Source organism: Eretmochelys imbricata, chromosome 3 (assembly GCF_965152235.1).
Source record: "Eretmochelys imbricata isolate rEreImb1 chromosome 3, rEreImb1.hap1, whole genome shotgun sequence".
NCBI lineage: Eukaryota > Metazoa > Chordata > Testudines > Cheloniidae > Eretmochelys > Eretmochelys imbricata.
Window position 1 is genome coordinate 84,657,447 of NC_135574.1, and position 20,530 is coordinate 84,677,976.

Sequence of the window (20,530 nt, forward strand, 5' to 3'; positions counted from 1 at the left end):
CTGCTAGGTTTGGTCAGGAGGAAAGAGATCACAGTGGAGCACTCTAATGTTTGCCAGTGAAGGTTATACACTTTCACCACTTATAACTGTCAGCTCATAAAACAACGTTTTGAGGAGAATGTACCAGTTTAGAGTTTCCAGTGAGAACAGCCATTGAGGGTAAATTGGTTTTTAGGTCAGCCAACCATGGCAGCAGTTTTTGGTGACCTTTTAAGAAGCTGATTTTGTCTGTCATCTTGTTTCACAATTTGGCTTGAAACAAGCATGAAACTTAAATGTCTTTTATTCTGCCTAATAGTTTAGGGCAGCATATCCTGCCGCAGTCCTGACTACATCTGGTACATTTTAACAGAAAGCAGAGCTGCCTGGAATAAATTCCAACAGATGAGCCCTGCATTAATTTGTGAAGAGAGAAGACTGCAAAACCCACATTACATTTCAAGTCCTTCTAACTAGAATTAAATGCAGGAAGTGTATTTTCCATAATGTGGCTTTATTTTTTAACCTTTACAGGTTACATAAGAGTTCTTCCTAGTTGGAGTGGAGACTCTTTTTTGGGGAAGGAGCAGGTTGAGACATGCAAGCTATCATACTCTGCCTGTCTGTTGTAGGAATGGAGTAGTGTCTGGCACTGACTTTCAAACCCCGCTGCCTTTACCCTACAGCCTCCCTCAAGTGTGACTGAAAACTGGTTTTGTTATTAGTGTAGACACGGCTATTGTGGGGGGGAATCTATACTTTTATAATTAAGTGGCTCTCAACCAGAGGTCCGGGGGCCCCTGGGGGGCCGTGAGCAGGTTTCAGGGGGGCCGCCGAGCAGGACCAGCATTAGACTGACTGGGGCCCAGGATAGAAAGCTGAAGCCCTGCCACATGGGGCTGAAGCCCAGGACTCTGAGCCGCACCACTCGGGCCTGAAGCCGAAGCCTGAGCAATGTAGCTTCACAGGGGCCCCTGTGGCATGAGGCTCCAGGCAGCTGCCCTGATTGCTACCCCCTAACGCCAGCCCTGGCTTTTGTATGCAGAAAACCAGTTATTGTGGCACAGGTGAGCCATGGAGTTTTTATAGCATGTTGCGGGGGCCTCGGAGAGAGAAGGGTTGAGAACCTCTGGCCTACATCCATCTCCAAGACATATTCACAACTGGAGGTATTAAACAAGGCTAGTTTTCTTTTGTTGATAGCACCACAGTAAGAGTTCACTGGGAGGTATTTTTAATATCTTTGAACTCCATTTTAGACATTTTTCATCCGGACACCACCTCCCATTCTGTGTTTCACAGTGGTTGATTAAATCAGCTGACATTAGGTAGCCCTTTGAAACATTTCCAGTACTTCATCCATTCACATTTCTTCCTTTGCAGGGATATTCCTGTCGATTTCAAGTACATCGCAGAGCCAAGTATGCACTCGATGCCTGCCGTCACCTTGTCTCCAAATGGTAAATTAACACTTTACTTAGGCCTTGTCTACACAGGAAAGTTTCACCAGTTATACCAGTATCAGACCTTCCATATGGATATCTGTGGTTTCATTTTGGGGGTTAGCTTAAATTCCTTTCCAGATGACATAAGCTAAATCAGAAAAAGATACTCTTATACCAGAGTAAGAGTAACCCAACAGGGTGAGTTATATCAATATAACTATATCAGTTTAAATTAACACCTTGGGTTATAGCAAAAAATATTCCCAAGTGGACAAGGTCTTAGTTTACTTTCTCTGTAGTGAGAGGCCCAAGTTAGTTTCTTTTTTTTATGAACTCCGTCTGTTTAAAATTTCTCTCTTTCTGCAAGTGGTAGAAGGAGCAAACAAAGCTAGAAGGGAATAAAAAAGCCTAAAAGGCAGCAGAAGAGAAGAATAGTGTCTCCATGACATGTCTACTCTTTTTTTCCTGGGACCCTTGAGAAAGTCTTTCAAAGTCACCGTGAGGTCACTGCTCAGGGTAGAGGGAATATGTCCAGCAGAAAAGGATCAGCTGCTCTCTTCAGCATGTCCCCTCGCCCACCTGGAAGCATCTGCATTTGCATTGGATTTCCAGACAGAAGTTAGTGCACTGCCCTCTCCTCCCTACCCACCACCAAAACAGGAAGAAGTATGGATACATGATTGGTTAGGAGAGAATCCCTTCTTTTTTCCTTCCAGGCACTTCTCCTGTTGAACTGTGAAACTAAAAAAAAAAAAAAGATGGTTTGAAAATTAGATATTTTGGAATTATTTACATGATTAAAATCCTTCAATACATTTTAGACCTGCTTTACACTGAAGTAAAATTTCTCTTTTAAAAAAAAAAACATTGGTAACTTTGTTCCACAACTTAAAATAAGTGATTAATGAGATGATGTGCATCTTGTGAACTTGTCTCCTAGTTTCAATTATTTGATTGACCAGCTAGGATATGTGGAAGGGGTCACCAGTACAGAAGTTTGAGAATCACTGGTGTAGTGTGATTATAACAGAGAAAGTTACTATAGGCAATTGAGCATACATGCAGGGACATACTTCCAAACTATTTCCAGTATTAATTGTAATAGGCAGAAGTAGTCATCTCAATGACAATTTTCCGTGGGTATGTCTGATAACTGTACTTGGTGTCACAAATGGCTTAGAAAGAACTGCTTACAGAATTAGAAGTTTTCTGTTTTTGTATGATTAAATTTGTGTCTGCAACACTAGAAATCTTTCAACACAAGTGATGTGAGCCAAGTTTGTACCTCTTTTCTTTGAACGAACACTGCTAATACACCATTCCAGGGTCTAGCTCTCAACTCCACAGTACACGGTAAAAGCCGTGCATATTATTTAACTAAATGCTTTATTAACACAGAATATTGTTGAAACCAAAACTGACAGTGAAAATTCTAGGAATCTTTGTCAGATTTGTTTCTTCAGCTGCGGTAGTCTGATTCAAAATAAGACTGACATCTGCCTGAACTTTGTTGCACGTACAGGAAAATGGCTGGCTTGTCAATCAATGGATAATCAGATTTTGATTTTTGGAGCTCAGAACAGATTCAGATTAAACAAAAAGAAAATCTTCAAGGGTCACATGGTGGCAGGTTATGCTTGTCAAGTTGATTTTTCACCTGACATGAGGTAAGTTCTATGAAAACTAACTTCTGTCTTAAAGTTGGCACGAGAACCTGCTGAATTTGTTTTTGAAACCCTTTGTAACATACTGATGTGCTGCTGTCCTTTTAACCCAACATTGCAGAAAACTCCGTGGCCACACAGCAGAAGTTAAAAGGGGAATTTGCCCTTTGCCATTTGTTAACTTCAATGGATTCAGTACTAACGTTTAACCCAGTAGTATATGAAATGACCATTTAGTTGGAGTACTCACAATGAACACTTTGGCCTAAATTCTCCATTCTACAAAGGCTGTTTTGTGTTGCTATGACCTTAAACCAGCCAGAAGCCTTCCCTAGGTAGGAGGAGTCTCAACTATAAGAGGCAGCTAAACTGCCTCCCACACCAGCCACAACCCCCACTCCACACTGCCTCAAAGTGAAAGTGAGAGGAGAAAGCATATGGAGGAGGGCAGACTGGGGCTATAAGGGGGCTTATCAGACCTGAGCTCCACTACACCTGATCCTCTGCTGGTGTAGGGGACTTTATAGCACCAGCAGCATTGAGCAGGATGCTTCCTGTTCTAACTTGCACTGGAGCTAGGTAGCCATGAACCAGGGAGCAGTAACTGGCTTCGTACACACAGGTCTACAGTAGAGTCACAAGAAGCCTTCCTGCACACACATACCTTGTGTTCAAACTTAAAGCAAAATGGAATCTAGATTGAAGCCTGGTTCTTATACTTTGCCTAATGAAGTTGTACAGCTAATTCCTATCTGTGGCTTTACTAGAGATGTCACATCGGTGTCATTTTAAAACCATTATTCCCATTTAACTTCCTGTAGTTAACAAAGCAAGTATATGCATGATTAGCATAATGCACTGCAAAAGTGTTTTTAAAAAATCCCTTAAAATGTGAAGAAAAATCTCTGCAAATTAGGGTTTTTTCCTGGAATTTTCTGTTATCCTCTCAGTAGGTTCTATTACTCAAGCAACATAACGCATGGTATAATCACATTGCTTAGCACATTTACCTCACAGATGATGTGATGAATCGCTGCATAGCAAGAGCTCAGGCTCTTTAGAACACATCATGCATGTTAATTCTTTGGAATTCCTAATGTCTGTTGAAACAGACTCTCTTGAATGGAAAGCTTATTGGATTACTAAACTTTTTCCATTCCCCAGTACAGAATTATCCTGAATCTGTTTTTTGCGTTAATTTAAAACATTATTTTAATGTATGCTTTATAATAATCTTCCAAAAAATGGAAAATAATAAAAGTAGTTCTGAGAGTTTGTAATACAGCTTTTACTTCTTTTAATACAGCTATGTGATATCAGGTGATGCAGATGGAAAACTTAACATCTGGGACTGGAAGACGACAAAACTCTACAGTAGGTTAAAAGCACATGACAAAGTGTGTATAGGCGCAGTCTGGCATCCACATGAAACATCCAAGGTCATCACCTGTGGCTGGGATGGTCTTATTAAATTGTGGGACTGAAGGGGGTACTGCAAGGAGCTAACTTTTTATAAGACTTTTTTGTGAACATCTGAGATTGTTAAACATGAACTCTGCTGAGGATGGTTTGATTTGAACTTCCAGCTATTTTTGGGTTCTTCGCTATTAATGTACACTGTGCACTCTTGGAAATGGGAAATCTCCCAGGCAGAAGACTCAGCTGAAAGGCTACTGTTCTAAGTATGACTTCAAGGTTTGTGAGATGCTGAGAACAGTCATGTGAAGTGGCCAGAAACAAATATTAATTTGATAAGTTATTTTCTGTTTAATACACTTTTTCAGAATAAAACAATATTTTCTAGTTTGTGATTCTGGATGTCACACAGTATATGGTGTAGAAGTAGAAAACCAGCAGTTTTGTGTTGTTCTGTAACTGCACCGCTCAGAAGAAAAGACTCTTTAATGTCTACTGCAGTAGATACTGAAGATGCATCCATTAATAGACTTTTTGGCAGTATTCTTTGGCACCCAAGTTTCTTCGATTTATTAGGGTACACAACCAATGACTAAGATTTATTGACCCATAACAGAAACAGAGCTGATCAAAGGCTTTAGCATACATACCAATGAACAAATGGAGTGTAACCTGCAGACGGTGTTCCCAAACCCTCCATCTGCATTCTTATATTTGTATCTTGACTTAAACATTTACATGATACTGATCATGGAGGTTCCTCTACGTAACCTCGTTTATTTGAAAGTTCTTTATAATAAAAAAAATCCTCCCCTCCCCAAAAACCCCCAGATAAGTTCCATATGTTAATTATCATGCTTTACTGGGGCATATTTCAAAGAAAACCACATTCCCTATCCCTTAATCATATTCTTTGTACCGCGTGCACTTTAGTACAGTAACTACTAACTTAACGTCCTCCCGCTTAACCTTGTTTCAAAGTTACGTCACTGCTCAATTAGGGAACATGCTCGTTTAAAGTTGTGCAATGCTCCCTTATAACATCGTTTGGCTGCCTGCTCTGTACGCTGCATGTAAGATTTTGTGGAAGAGCAGTGACTTTACAAGGGAGCATTGCACAAGTTCCTCTTCTCTGCCTCCTCCTCCCTCCCAGCGCTTCCCCCACCGCCAAACGGCTGCTTGGCGGCGCTTAGGACTTTCTGGGAAGGAGGGGGAGCAGCGGGGAAATACTGCGTCTCCACTCCTCCCCCCCCTCCCCTAAGACTTTCTGGGGATGGGGAAGAAGCGGGGATGCAGCATGCTCCGGAGAGGAGATGGAGCGGGGATGGGAAGAGGTGGGCCTGGAGTGGAGCGGGGACGGGAAGAGGCGGGCCTGGAGCATCCCCCAGCAAAGTTGGTGCCTGTTCTTCTCCGGGTAAGCTGTCGCTGCTACAAAGGGGCTTCCTAGTGTCCTTGCCTGCAGTGGGCTGTGCCTTTGTGGGGTAAGCCAGGGGTACTTCCCAACCACAGTACAGTACTTGTACGGTATATAATGCCTTTTGTCTGCCCCCCAAAAATTTCCTTGGAACCTAACCCCCCGCATTTACATTAAAGCTTATGGGAAAATTGGATTTATTTAACATCATTTCACTTAAAATTGCATTTTTCAGGAACATAACTACAATGTTAAGTGAGGAGTTACGGTACTCACTGTTCCGGTATTATATGCATCAGATTGTTTCCATGCTAAGCTACTGTATATACATCACAATTTGTTGTTGTTTTTTTTAAGAACTTATTTTTAATAAATCTTTTGTATAAAAGTCTGGTTTAGTTTAGTCCTTGCTTCTAACATACCCAAGTTGAATATTCATTATCCTTTTAGTTTGGGGTTTGGCATTTCCTAACTGCCAGTGGTGCCAAGGTACAAATGAACTATTTTCCTTGCTTGGATGATACTAAAACAATATGTTGATTATTTTGCAAAGCAAATGAGGCAGAAAAGTCTTTCTAAATTCTTATACCACACTCAGTACCATATTATCTGACTATGAATGAATAATGGAAATAAGGTGAAAGGACAACAAACTGGTCAGCCTTCAAGCCACATTGAATAATTATTGAATTAACATTATAAAATTGTTGGAGATCAAACCATTGTTGTTTGATCATTCAGTTACTGGGGATGTCTTAGGAAGATTAGGCATGTTGGACAAGATAAGCCACTAAAGGCCCTTTCCAAGTCATACATCTAACTCGAAAGCCAGACATTTGAGTGAAGGTGAAATTTGTTCAAAAATAAATTTGAAAGTCTGGAAACTCAGTTTAGATTCCACATACACACTCTTCTCAGCCTTCATACCCAACTAGAGTGTGCACCGTCCATTTGACATCGGCACCTCTGATGGATATTTACAATACATGTACTTTGGTGACTTGTCATGGGTGGCACAGATGAGGATGGCTCTGTTTTGGGAGAAAGTGGTGGTATCAGTAGCTATATGGACAGGCCTCAGACTATGCAAGTACAAACTTAGAACTCTGTACAAGAGCAATAGAAATTTGGTGGTGAATGTTTGGAGGTTATATGTGCTGCAGGTGGAAACATGAAAATGTTGGCATCCATTGACTATAGGGGGAGTGGGTAAGGACAGGTTACAGTTTTTGAGGTAAGATGAGATGTACTCATCTCCTACTGAAGATGAGCTCTCAGGCTAGGCAGGTGGCTCTGATGTAGACAGTAAAATTGAAACATTCTTAAGTAGAAAATGGACAGCAATAAGAGTTCAGGAATAGAGAGAATGTGCGTCCCACAGCCGACTTTAACTTTAAAAGCCAAGGCAGGCCAGATATAACATACCATAAGAATTTTTGAAAAAGTAACAGATCGTTAATGTATACTAATTAGATTCTTGTCTAGGATTTTCCTTGTTGTTTAGAAAGCACTTAAAATCATTGATACACAAAATCTAACTGTACAGTATATTTACTTGAACTATTTCGCTGTATAGATATGTAAGAACCTCTTGTTCAGTCAGAAGATTCACCCACCACTTACGCACACCACTAGTGCAGAAATGCTCCAGTGGAGCTACTAAACTCTGATAGGCCATTTTCCATTTATGGACAAGATAAATAAACTTTTATGAGTAACATGCAGATCTTACATGCTCCACTGGAGTTGGTGAATTAAATGTCTGCAACAAAAAGACTTCTGTAAAAACCTGCATCAGAACTCAACTAGAACCTGCCTTCTAGATCAGATCCTTTGTCTCCATCTGTTGTAGCTCACTGAGTTAATCCTTTGTGAAATTTTTAAAGCCTGCATGGCTTTTAATTTGTAATATTTTTCTCCCCATCAATTTTATAAACATTTATGGACTCCAAAAGCAAAGGCTAGCCTTGTGATAGAGGCTTTGCCAGTTGAAACAGTAGAATTATGCCTTAATAGTTATACCAGTATAACTCTGTGTGCTTCCAAAGGAACATGAGTGCATTTTTAAGTGTCTTCATGGTGAGCTAGCCTTGTGATAGCAATGGAGATAGAGTTAGGACAATTCAGGGGCCTGTAGGCTGAAGTTGCGGGGGGGGGCATGGGACTGGGTTTTTTGGGGGGAGGTGGGAATTGAGACCCATAACTAGAAAACAGCATGCTTCAGATTTTCCCAATAAATTCTCCATTGGTATAAGCCTAAGCATGCAAAATTTTCAAGCTGAAAGCAGTTCTTTTGTGAAGGGTGGAGTCAAGTAAGTCTCAATAGTGGTTTGAATTAATATTTACAACTTGGCCTATGGAGTTGCTATGACAGCTTCATAATCATTGCACTTGATCTACTGTAATTTTAAGGAAATCTGAGTAACTTATTGCCACTACAACGAAGATACTTTTAGGATATCACAGTGAGGATTTTGCACATAAGCAAGCTACCCAAATCATTTTTTCTGAGCTCTGCCATGGAGACTTGAAAGTTCCTTTAGCTTTGTGCCAACTTTCTGTTGGATTTCTCCTTTTGTGTGGGGTGTTTCCCACCACCACACATCCCCACACAACTTACTGGTGAAGGAGCTGCCTCCTTTGAAGCAGCTGGCCTCGGCCTCTGTCCTGTACAGACTTGGTAATAGTTTTCAATAAGATGCAGCTGCTTACTCCTTACATTCTCATTGCGCTGCACAAAAATATTGTACCTCCAGACAAACTGATTTATAACATGAGCCAATTTTCAACTCTAAACAGCTGCTTTAGAATACTAGTTTATAATACTGTGCCTTCAAGCCTTGCAAACTCGTTTTGAAAATCTATCTGCCCAGGCACAAAATCTTTTCACCCTGTCTCTCCCAATTAATCATAACAAAGTCTCATTTTTGTCAGCCAAAAACCTCATACCTGACAAGGGACGGGAGGGTAAAAGGTCGGGGGGGGGAGGGGAGAACAGAACTGTGGAAAGCTGCTTTAACTAGACTAGTATCAGGATACCAGCAAACTTTTTTGAGATGTAAGTTGTTTCTCTGAATAACATATAGGGCTTACTACTTTAAGTTGACTTAACAAAAGATTAGACGGCTGTTGCCCTGTAGCAAAATGAATATGAATCTCTCCAGTCAAGCTCTTTGAATGTTGGACGTTCTGTGACTCTCTTGCAGCAGTCCAAGAAGACCTCACTTGTTTATTGAAGGGTGACATTTTCAAAAGTGCCTACGTGACGGGAGCGTTGGGCACTTAGACCTGGTCTACAGTACATGGTTATTTCGGAAAAAGCAGAGTTAATTTGAAATAAAACTGATTCTGTCCAGACGACCAAACCGTTTCTTTCGATTTAAAGAGCTCTTTAATCTGATTTCTGTATTCCACCTCGGCAAGCGAAGCAGCACTAAAATCGAGATCTCAGTTCCGGGTTACAGGTACTGTGGATGCAATTCGACGTTATTGGCCTCCAGGAGCTATCCCAGAATGCTCCCTTGTGACCGCTCTGGACAACACTCTCAACTCTGATGCACTAGCCAGGTAGGCAGTAAAAGCCCCGGGAACTTTTGAATTTCATTTCCTGTTTGGTCACTATCAGCACAGTTTACCATCACAGCTGACCATGCAGACCCGGATTTCCAGACGAGCTCCAGTATGGTCCGAACGGGAGGTACTGGATCTCATCACATGTTGGGGAGACTAATCTGTTATGGCAGAACTACGTTCCAAAAAAACCCCGCAAATACATACGCTAAAGTCTCCAGGGCCATGACAGAAAGAGGCTACTCCAGGGACAAAGAGCAGTGTCGTACAAAAATCAAGGAGCTCAGGCAAACGTACCAAAAAGCCAGGGAGGCAAACGGGAGCTCTGGGTCACAGCCCCACACATGCCGCTTCTACCGTGAGGTGCATGCTATTATGGGGGGTGATGCCACCACTACCCCACTACTGTCCATGGACACCTGCAAGGGGGGAGTTGCATGGAACGAGGAGGATGAGTTATTGGAGGACGAAGAGATGGAGGAGGACAGTGCACAGATGGCAAGTGGGGAATCCGTTTTCCCCCCTAGCCAGGAACTATTCTTAACGCTGGACCCAATAGCCTCCCCCCACTCCCAAGGCGAGCTCCCAGACCATGACCCTAGAGAAGGCACTTCTGGTGAGTGAGAGCCTGATCAGAGCCACGCAGTGGGGAGTGGGGGGAAACCCAGCCACTCTGGGCGGTCCGCATTTAGTTTAAAGGGCTCATCCCTGCTCAGAGCCTCATCGGAGCCACACGGGGTGTGTGAAGCGATCATCCCAGAGAGCCTGCAGACCCTCCTTTTATATGGCAAACCCACCAGGCATTCATTGCTATGGGAAAGGAGGCCTGGCAGTTTGAAAGCATTGAAATGAATGCAGAAGAAACAGAACCCTGTGTGCCCCTGGGGCTTACCATGGCTGCCTGCAAGCTGAATTCTGTTGCCCGGCCGCGTGTGATAGCTTACTCACACCAAAATGGCAGGCACTTCAGTATAAGAGGCAAAATGTGACCTTATACAGAAAGAACAAGTGCGGTGTACTATGAATTGCCTGTTTCACTGAGAAAGTGTCCCCTTTGTTCTCTAAAATGTATCTTTTAAAATACTACCCTCCCTTTTTCTCCTCCCGCAGGTGCAAATGTTTCAACGCAGCCCCTATCTACTCCGTCCCAGAGGCTGGTCCAGATTAGAAGGTGGAAAAAATGAACTCGGGACAACATGTTCGCCAAGCTAGTGCAGTCCTCCCGCACTGATAGGGACCAGCTGAATGCATGGAGGCAAACAATTGTGGAGTCCCGTAAAGCGTTAAATGAACCTGAAGAGAGGAGGGACGCACGTGATGAGAGCAGGCAGGATGCTATGGTCAAGCTCATGAGGAAGCAAACTGACATGCTCCGCTGTATGGTGGATCTAATGCGGGAAAGGCAGCAAGACTACAGACTGCCACTGCAGCCCCTGTATAACCACCCTCCCTCCTCCCCAGGTTTCATAGCCTCCTCACCCAGATGCCCAAGAAAACAGGGGGGGAGGCTACGGGGACCCCACACTCAACCCAGAGGATTGCACAAGCAGCAGAAAGCTAGCATATCGAAAATTTTGTTTTGGTTTCTGGACTTGTCCTTCCCTCCTCCTCCACCTCCCTCCCCCAGTACTCCCCAGTCTACCTTCTGATTTCTCTCAGTGTGTTGTGCAACAAATAATAAAGACTGTTTTTTAAACAATTGTGACTTTATTTCCTTTCATATATAGGGTAACTTCAAGAGAAACAAACACAACTGTCACACTGTAGCCTGGCCAGTCATGATACTCGCTTTCAAAGCTTCTCTGATGCGCAGCATGCCCTGCTGCGCTCTTCTAATCACCCTGTTGTCTGAAATTGGCCACCAGGCGAGTTGCCTCAACCTCCCACCCTGCCGTAAACGTCTCCTCTTTACTCTCTCAGATATTGTGGAGCACACAACAAGCAGCAATTACAATTGGAATATTGGTTGTGCTGAGATCTAATTGAGTCAGTAAACTGCGCCAGCGCCCTTTCAGACATCCAAAAGCACATTCTACCACCATTCTGCACTTGCTCAGCCTATAGTTGAAGTCCTCCTTACTACTGTCCAGGGTGCCTGTGTACAGCTTCATGAGCCATGGCATTAAGTAGTAGGCTGGGTCCCCGAGGATAGCTATAGGCATTTCAACATCCCCATCAGTAATTTTCTGGTCTGGGAAGTAAGTCCCTTCCTGCAGCTGTTCAAACAGAGCAGAGTTCCTGAAGATGCGAGCGTCATGTACCTTTCCAGGCCATCCCACGTTGATGTCAGTGAAACATCCCTTGTGATCCACCAGTGTTTGCAGCACCATGGAAAAGTACCCCTTGTGATTTATGTACTGGCCACCCCAGTGTTCCGGTCCCAAGATAGGGATATGCATTCTACCTATCGCCCCGCCACAGTTAGGGAACCCCAGTGCATTAAAGCCATCCACAATGGTCTGCACATTTCCCGAAGTCACTACCCTTGATAGCAGCTGGTCAATGATTGCATTGGCTACTTGCAGCACAGCAGCTCCCACAGTAGATTTGCCCACTCCAAACTGATTCCCAACTGACCGGTAGCTGTCAGGCGTTGCAAGCTTCCACAGGGCTATGGCCACTCACTTCTCAACTGTGAGGGCTGCTCTTATTTTGGTGTCTTTGCGCTTCAGGGCAGGGGACAACAAGTCACAAAGTTCCATGAAAGTGGCCCTACTCATACGAAAGTTTCGCAGCCACTGGGAATCATCCCATACCTGCAACACTATGCAGTCCCACCAGTCTGTGCTTGTTTCCCAGGCCCACAATCTGTGTTCCACGGCATGAACCTGACCCAACCCCACCCAATCACCACATGCCATGCTTCTAGGAACATCTGTGTCCATGTCTTCATCACTATCGTAATCGCGCTGTCATCACTTCCTCGCCCGGTTTTGCAGGTACTGCACATACTGCTGGATAATACACGAGGTATTTACAATGGTCAAAACTGCAGCAGAGATCTGAGCAGGCTCCATGCTTGCTGCACTATGGCACCTGCACGGGTAATCCTGGAAAAAGGGCGCGAAACGTAGGAGAGCAGAGTGGCAGCGGAAGAGGTGCTGTTCAGTTCATGATAGCTGAAAAAAGGTGGGAAATGGCTGTCTTTTGTGGCTTTCACAGAGGCAGGAGCCCAGGACAGACAACATGAAGCTCGGTAGCGCAGCAAGAGCGGGAGAGCAGAGTTGGCGGCGGAAGCTGTGCTGCTCGGTTCACAATGGCAGAGCAGAGTTGGCAGCGGAAGCAGTTGATGAGGAAGAGAGAGTAGATACTTATAGAGATTACATAGAAAGACGAGAGAAAATGCGAGGTAGATTCATAGTACTGGGAGAGAAGCGGTGCACTGTATTGCACCATCTGCTGAAAGCAGTATGGTGTCTGCATGCCAAAAAGGTGCGAAACGATTGTCTGCCGTAGCTTTCACAGTGGGAGGAGCAACTGACGATGCACACCCAGAAACACTTGCGAGAATGTTTTTGCCCCATCATGCACTGGGAGCTTAACCGAGAATTCTAGTGGGCGCCGGGAACTGTGGGATAGCTACCCTCAGTGCACCGCTCCGACATTCGATGCTAGCCTCAGTACTGTGGATGCACCTACCAAATTCACATGCTTTAGTGAGGACACACAAGATCGAATGTATAAAATCGCTTCCAAAAATTCAAATTGAATAATTTTGAAATAATTTCATACTGTAGACGTACCCTTAGAAGTTTCTTTGACTTAGGCATCTCAATCACTCAGGTCAATTACCTGCTTTTGAAAATTTGACCATAAACCCTTTTATTATCTTGTTATAATGTTAAAGTATCATTAAAGTGTTTGGTGGTATTGTGCATGTTTGAGGCGCACTGTTAACTTACTGTACAATAGGCCATTGAGAGAGTGCTAGATATATTTGACTTTAATGGTCAGAATAAGAACTAGAACGTGAAGTTGTGATTCAAACCTAGTTGAGTATCTCTTAATAAAAAGAGTGACAGCATTGATCAAGCTTGATTTTCCTCAATGGCCTTATGGGAAGCAATTTCAATAATATGGAGACTTATGAAGCTTAACTATGGTCAGTAGCTAAGCAGACATGTTTCTGGACTACCTCAGGCTAGAGTGCTGGGTTAAGGCTTGTCTGCATGGGAAACTTTGCCAGTTGGAACAGTAGAATTATGCCTTAAAAGTTATACCAGTATAACTCTGTGTGCTTCCAAAGGAACATGAGTGCATTTTTAAGTGTCTTCATGGTGAGCTGTCGGTATAATTTATAGTGATTTTAAACTCACACCTTAGCTTATAGCAGTACACCTTTCCTAGGTAGCTCTTATTTGCCCTTGGGCAGATTAGCTGGTTAACTGAGGCTTTTTGCCTCTTGAGTCCTCATGTGACACTTCTCCCTCCACTCCCCAGTCTCTGATCTGTCCTTAGCACATTGTGTGTCTCCTGTGGGGGGAGGGTTTTAGTCAAAATCCAAGATGGCTTGCATGAAAAACACCTAAAAAGAGAAAGGTAAAAGAACCATTCCATGTAGTTCTCAAATGATGCAAAAATGGTGATGAGCTTTTTTTCAAACCATTTTCTCCACAGCCAGGTCCTCTTCTCTCTCTCTCTCCTTGAAGAGGTAAGTGCTAGTGGTAAGTCGTGCCCTTTTCCCTGAAGAATAAAATTCACAAGTGGCTTAAATTTTGATTGTGGATTAAGACTTTCTCAGGGCCACAAGTCTACGAATCAGGCTGGGCTCACATGAAGCACTCCTCATCATCTCCATAAAGAATGGCACATACCTATTTGTCTGAAGTCACAACTTTCCTCCAAAGTGAGCTTGGCTTTGGCTTCACTTCAAAAAGGTAAATAAGGTTGAAGTTAAAAGTATGGGTTGGGAGTGGGAGGTAAAAGTGGGAATTGAAGAATTCCAGTTAGTAGAGTTTATCTGTTTCTCTTTTTAAGAAAAAAGTAGTTTGGAGTTACCTGACTCCTAATGCTTTCCTTTTCGCATTTTCATTTTTGCATATTGAGGCTCTTTAGAAGTGACTGTATGGTCATGTCTCACTCAGAGCTGGCTCCTCTATTTTAGAAGGGTTTTGTGGCTTTGCATCTGTTGTCCAAATGGTAATTAATGGTCTGTTGGTTCTAGTGTTCCAGATCTCACAGCAGACCCAAGTCACAACAGCCTCTCCTGTTAGCTCTGAAACAGCCTCTGGCGAGGTGGTAGACAATGTGGAATAGTAACCATTGCTGTTAGTTCACACTGTGACCCTCAAAGGAGTTATCTTTAGCAAGAGGTTGAGATTTATAGGGATGTCATGGCACTTTATCCTGTTATGCATTTTTTTCTACGTGATACGGATTAGACTGTGGATTAAAGGGGTTTTAATATGAACGCTTGGTCTCCTTATTATTTCCTTCAAAGACTGTATTACTCTACCTCACTGAAATTAGTCTTCCAAAGGAGGAAAATAATGAAGAAGGCCTCCCTCTCCAGAAAAATATTCAAAAGAGAACTAACCCAGTTTGAGGCTTGTTAGATGCTATCATCATTCCCAGAGAGGTGCAAAGCATAGCTATTCCAACCCCTATTTTTTAGACTGGGCTTTTGTCCCTTAAATGGAACTTCCATTAATATGTTATAGAAGAAGGCTTTAATCCTTTTGTTGTAGGGCTCTGAAAGGACCTTTATGATCAAAAGATGGACACTCATGAGCTGAAACTTTTTTAAAGCTTTACTATTGTATATGCAGCCTGTGCTTTCAGGCCTGTTGTAAGTGGGGGTTTAATTTAAAAGCCTTTGGATTACATTGTGGTCCAATTATTTTGATTCAAAAATTAATCTTATATTAAATATACAAAGGAAGAGATCATCACTATAGGCACTTATTTTTTCCCCAACTGTTCCTGAAGGGTGGGTGTTCGTACATACCGACACACACCCTCCTTTCAGGAACAGTTGAAAATATGATTACTTAGGTTGGGTAATCTAGTCAAAATGGAAGAAACATTCCAGTTCTTATTCAGGCTTGAGAACTTATCTGTACATATCGTGAAGTGGGCTTGTCTTTGATCATTCTGTGGTTTGGCTCTCAGATCAAGTGAAGTAGAGCGGATGATCTCTGCAAAGGCTTATTCCAGAATCAGCTGAAATATCTTACAATGACATAACATAGTTATCTCTCAACAGGGACTTTCGTTTCAGAAAATGCATTGTTCAAGTGGAAGTCTTAGATATTGTCCATACAAGACTGTAGGTCCCAAGAGGAGAAAGAGATGCAAAAATGTGTCTGAACTTCAGTCAGTGTTTATTGTGACTTTACCCTTGGAAATTTCAGCAATAAAACTGCTCTAAATAAACTACAACTACTGTCATGTTATGTAACCAAGGAAGAAGAGACCAGGAGTGATCTACTAAATAATTCCAGAAAGTTCTTTCTAGAGCAGAGACGCATCTAATAATGCTAGCCAAAAAGCATGAGAAATAAAACCAACAATTTGGATAATAAAACAGCTCGGCTCAACTCTCAAATAATTCACCTGAGAGTATTTCCTTCCACGTGCTTTATCCTTAGGATTCCTGCAACAGCCTTGTTTGCATCTGCCAAGAATCATCATTCTAAAGGATAGCACAAAGGATCAGCATGTTTTTCTTGCACGTCCTTTGATCCTTCAGTACTGATGCCTTTCCTGCTAGCATAGACTCGTACATTGTGATTCAGGCTTGATCAAAGTCTGGTCCCAGAGGTGTAAACACAAATTACATTTGGAGGGGGCCAGGGCACCAGAGTTGCTACTGTCTTTCCTGATCAGGTTTAAAAACCTGTAAATAAAACAATTCTGTGTTCTAAAAATGGAACAGTTCCTTTCAACATGCCTCAGCACGGGACTGCTGTTTGCTATAATGACCAGCCGTCCTGTGTCCAGCATGCCCATAGCGAGGGTGCCTGAAAAGTGAGATTGTTTGGCATAGTGGTGGCCAGTGTTACACTCTACAGCTCTACAGGGCACCAGCTGTATGTAGGATTGACTGCTTTTAAATCAACTGTAAATTAAAATATAGTCAGTCACTCAGGCTGGAATTAATCAATTATATCAGTACAGTTACTAATGCAAAGCAAATGTGCCGTTAAGTGGTATGATATTAATGATCTGACATTCTAGCTCTCCATTTCCAAAAGCAGCAAGCCTTGAATTACACTTTTGAATGAGTTCCTTTGCTATTGAAAGATTATCAGTGTGATCCACTTTGTCTTTTTGTACATATAAAGCAGACAAATAATTCAGGCCCTTCTTTTTCAGCAAAGGAACAAGTAGGAAAGCAGGATGGATTTTTTCTAGAAGTAACAGGTTCTGCTCTATTGTGCAGTCATCTTCTCAGATTCCAATGGCAGATTCAGGTGAAGAAGTGCCTTGTGCATCATATGTGGCATTACTTGTCCCATGTTACTGTTTGATATGTGATGGAGAAACATTTTTAAATTAAACTTTGTTAGTATTCATTAGCATACTGGGAAGATGGAAAGACTTGGTAAATTTCATCCCCTACTTCAACCTGAGATTTGGCCCTTTAAATGAGAAAAGACTAACAAACATGGGGGGATGGGACCAAAAGTAAGTCCCAAAATCGTGACACCTACCTGTTACAGCCAGAATCAGAGACTCTAAAGCTGAAGGTCTGGATAGTGTGTAAGGAAAACTAGAATTGCTCATTTTTTCCTAAAATAGTAGAACAACCTGCACTCCGATAAAGAGTGTCCTGTCTAATCTAAGACTGCAAATGTTAAAGAACTCCTGTAGCTACTCCAATATTTTCCTGGAGGAGGTACAGAACCAGAAACGTTTGTTCCCACCCTGCTCACTCCTGATTTTATTTGGGAATCTCGAGAAAAATGATGAGCTCTGGGTATTCTAAAGTTACAAGTCTGCTGTAACGTCAAGAGATGCATGATGGAACTTCAGTCCATTTCCATCATTACACTCCTACATTGTTTCAGAGCAATAAACTATAATAAACTTGTGTGTCTCCTTTAATTTCTTGGGAAAAGTTTACATAATCCATGTTTGGAGCCTCTAACTTGTGCTTTCTTACACTACTAATCTGTAACGAGTTGTTATAGATTACCAGTTTAGTTATTAGAAGACTGTCCCACGGGAAAAGATGATGTGGCACTATTTCTAAAACCAAGTTGTTAATCACACCCTGATTGATACTATCCCAATCTGACTTCTGAAAAATGATGACTCAGACATTCTCGGGGTTGTTAGTGATCACTTTTAAGTCAGATCCATGTAACAGCTGAGGAAGTCTGACGACTTCAGGCATTTTTATACAAACTCTTATGGCTCTGTGTCCCCTAAAGAATATTACTGTTCACTACATAAGAGTTTGCATCCAACGTGCTTGTAGTAAAGAAGGAATTCCCTCTCCACTTTCATTCAAAGATCATTCCGTAGGATCATAGCTTCTTGAGCAGAACGCTAATTTACTTCATTGGTGTAGATTGACCCCATGAAAAGCTCCCTCTATGGAATCTGTAACTACAGGTAGATGATGTGAATCAGTCAGTGCAGTGCTTAGCTGCAGGGCTTCTTCAGTGTTGTAGTTCTTGGGAGGCAATCAATAATTACAGCGGTTTGTTTAGCATGACATCAGAGTTCAGCTGCCTGGACCCAGGTTAGTACAGAAATGAAAATTGAAAGCTTTGTTTAGCATGACATCAGAGTTCAGCTGCCTGGACCCAGGTTAGTACAGAAATGAAAATTGAAAGCTTATCTATAAACTGGGTCCTCTGTACATCAATCTGTCTGGAAGCCCCAGCCTCTTGTGGAGCTCTCTGCCACAGGATAACAATGAGGCCAAGAACTTACTAGGAATCAAAAAAGAATTGGACATTAGCCACATAAATAGCAAGGACTTCTTTTACCTTTTTTAAATGTTTAGAAGTGAGAGAAACCCCATTGCATCAGGACATAAAGCAGCCTCTCACGGAAGGGAGTAGGAAGAAAATTCCTTGGTGGTGGAAGAGGCAGGTTATTCCATAATTGTCAATTTCAGGATATTTTGCCTCTTCCACTGAAGCATCTAGTACTGGCTTGTGCTAAAGAGTAGATGGATCAGTAGTCTGCTCCACCATGGTAATTCCTAGGTTCTAAATGGGTGGCTTGGAGATCGCTGGGGGAGGAGCCAAGGGAGGCAGTACTAAGCAGCAGGGGAAGGAAAGAGCGAAGAGGAGGAGAGGGCTGAGCCGACTGCTGCTACCATCTTACAGGGGGAAGACAGTTGACTGGAGAAGATGCTGCTTGTAGGGGGAGCCTGGAGGGACAGGGGAGGAGAAGAACTGACTGATGTATTTGTGTGGCATTAGTTAATGGATCTGGGGAAATTGTGTAGCAGGGCACCCATTTAGTATGGTACACAAGTGTTAGGAAAATGGTACATAACTTCCTCTGTTTGCCAGCCTCGGAAGGCAGGTCTATATAGCATGATGGTGTGTGCGGTGTAGCAGCACAGCAGGGAGTTTGTGATGATAGGTGTGAACAAAGGAATGAGGGGCTTAAAGGAGCAAAACAGGAAAAGAATGATTGAGGAGAGTCTTATTAAACATAAAGAAAAGGAGTACTTGTGGCACCTTAGAGACTAACCAATTTATTTGAGCATGAGCTTTCGTGAGCTACAGCTCACTTCATCAGATGTATACCGTGGAAACTGCAGCAGACTTTATATATACACAGAGAATATGAAACAATACCTCCTCCCACCCCACTGTCCTGCTGGTAATAGCTTATCTAAAGTAATCGTCAGGTTAGGCCATTTCCAGCACAAATCCAGGTTTTCTCACCCTCCACCCCCCCACACAAATTCACTCTCCTGCTGGTGGTAGCCCATCCAAAGTGACAACTCTTTACACAATGTGCATGATAATGAAGTTAGGCCATTTTCTGCACAAATCCAGGTTCTCTCACTCCCTCACCCCCCTCCAAAAACCACCCCCATACACACACAGACTCACTCTCCTGCTGGTAATAGCTCGTCCAAACTGACCACTCTCCAAGTTTAAATCCAAGTTAAACCGGAACATCTGGGGGGGGGGGGGGGGGTAGGAAAAAACAAGAGGAAATAGGCTACCTTGCGTAATGACTTAGCCACTCCCAGTCTCTATTTAAGCCTAAATTAATAGTATCCAATTTGCAAATGAATTCCAATTCAGCAGTTTCTCGCTGGAGTCTGGATTTGAAGTTTTTTTGTTTTAAGATAGCGACCTTCATGTCTGTGATTGCGTGACCAGAGAGATTGAAGTGTTCTCCGACTGGTTTATGAATGTTATAATTCTTGACATCTGATTTGTGTCCATTTATTCTTTTACGTAGAGACTGTCCAGTTTGACCAATGTACATGGCAGAGGGGCATTGCTGGCACATGATGGCATAAATCACATTGGTGGATACCCCCCCCCTCCCCCCAGATGTTCCGGTTTAACTTGGATTTAAACTTGGAGAGTGGTCAGTTTGGACGAGCTATTACCAGCAGGAGAGTGAGTCTGTGTGTGTATGGGGGTGGTTTTTGGAGGGGGGTGAGGGAGTGAGAGAACCTGGATTTGTGCAGGAAATGGCCTAACTTCATTATCATGCACATTGTGTAAAGAGTTGTCACTTTGGATGGGCTATCACCAGCAGGAGAGTGAATTTGTGTGGGGGGGTGGAGGGTGAGAAAACCTGGATTTGTGCTGGAAATGGCCTAACCTGACGATTACTTTAGATAAGCTATTACCAGCAGGACAGTGGGGTGGGAGGAGGTATTGTTTCATATTCTCTGTGTATATATAAAGTCTACTGCAGTTTCCACGGTATACATCTGATGAAGTGAGCTGTAGCTCACGAAAGCTCATGCTCAAATAAATTGGTTAGTCTCTAAGGTGCCACAAGTACTCCTTTTCTTTTTGCGAATACAGACTAACACGGCTGTTACTCTGAAACCTGTCATTATTAAACATAGTAAAATGAATTGAGGACAGACTGAAAACTGA

At 42.7% G+C, this 20,530-nt stretch overlaps 1 protein-coding gene across 1 annotated transcript in view; it reads left to right on the forward strand.

Annotated features, from left to right (window-relative positions):
• The window catches only part of CDC40 (cell division cycle 40), a 54,975-nt gene extending 48,666 nt beyond the window's left edge, over positions 1-6,309 (forward strand). The window contains exons 13-15 of the mRNA XM_077812933.1: positions 1,363-1,439; positions 2,947-3,091; positions 4,395-6,309. Of these exons, the coding sequence (XP_077669059.1) occupies positions 1,363-1,439; positions 2,947-3,091; positions 4,395-4,572 (400 nt within the window). The 3' untranslated portion in view covers positions 4,573-6,309. The remainder of the gene's footprint in view (positions 1-1,362; positions 1,440-2,946; positions 3,092-4,394) is intronic.
• The last annotated feature ends 14,221 nt before the right edge of the window (positions 6,310-20,530 follow it).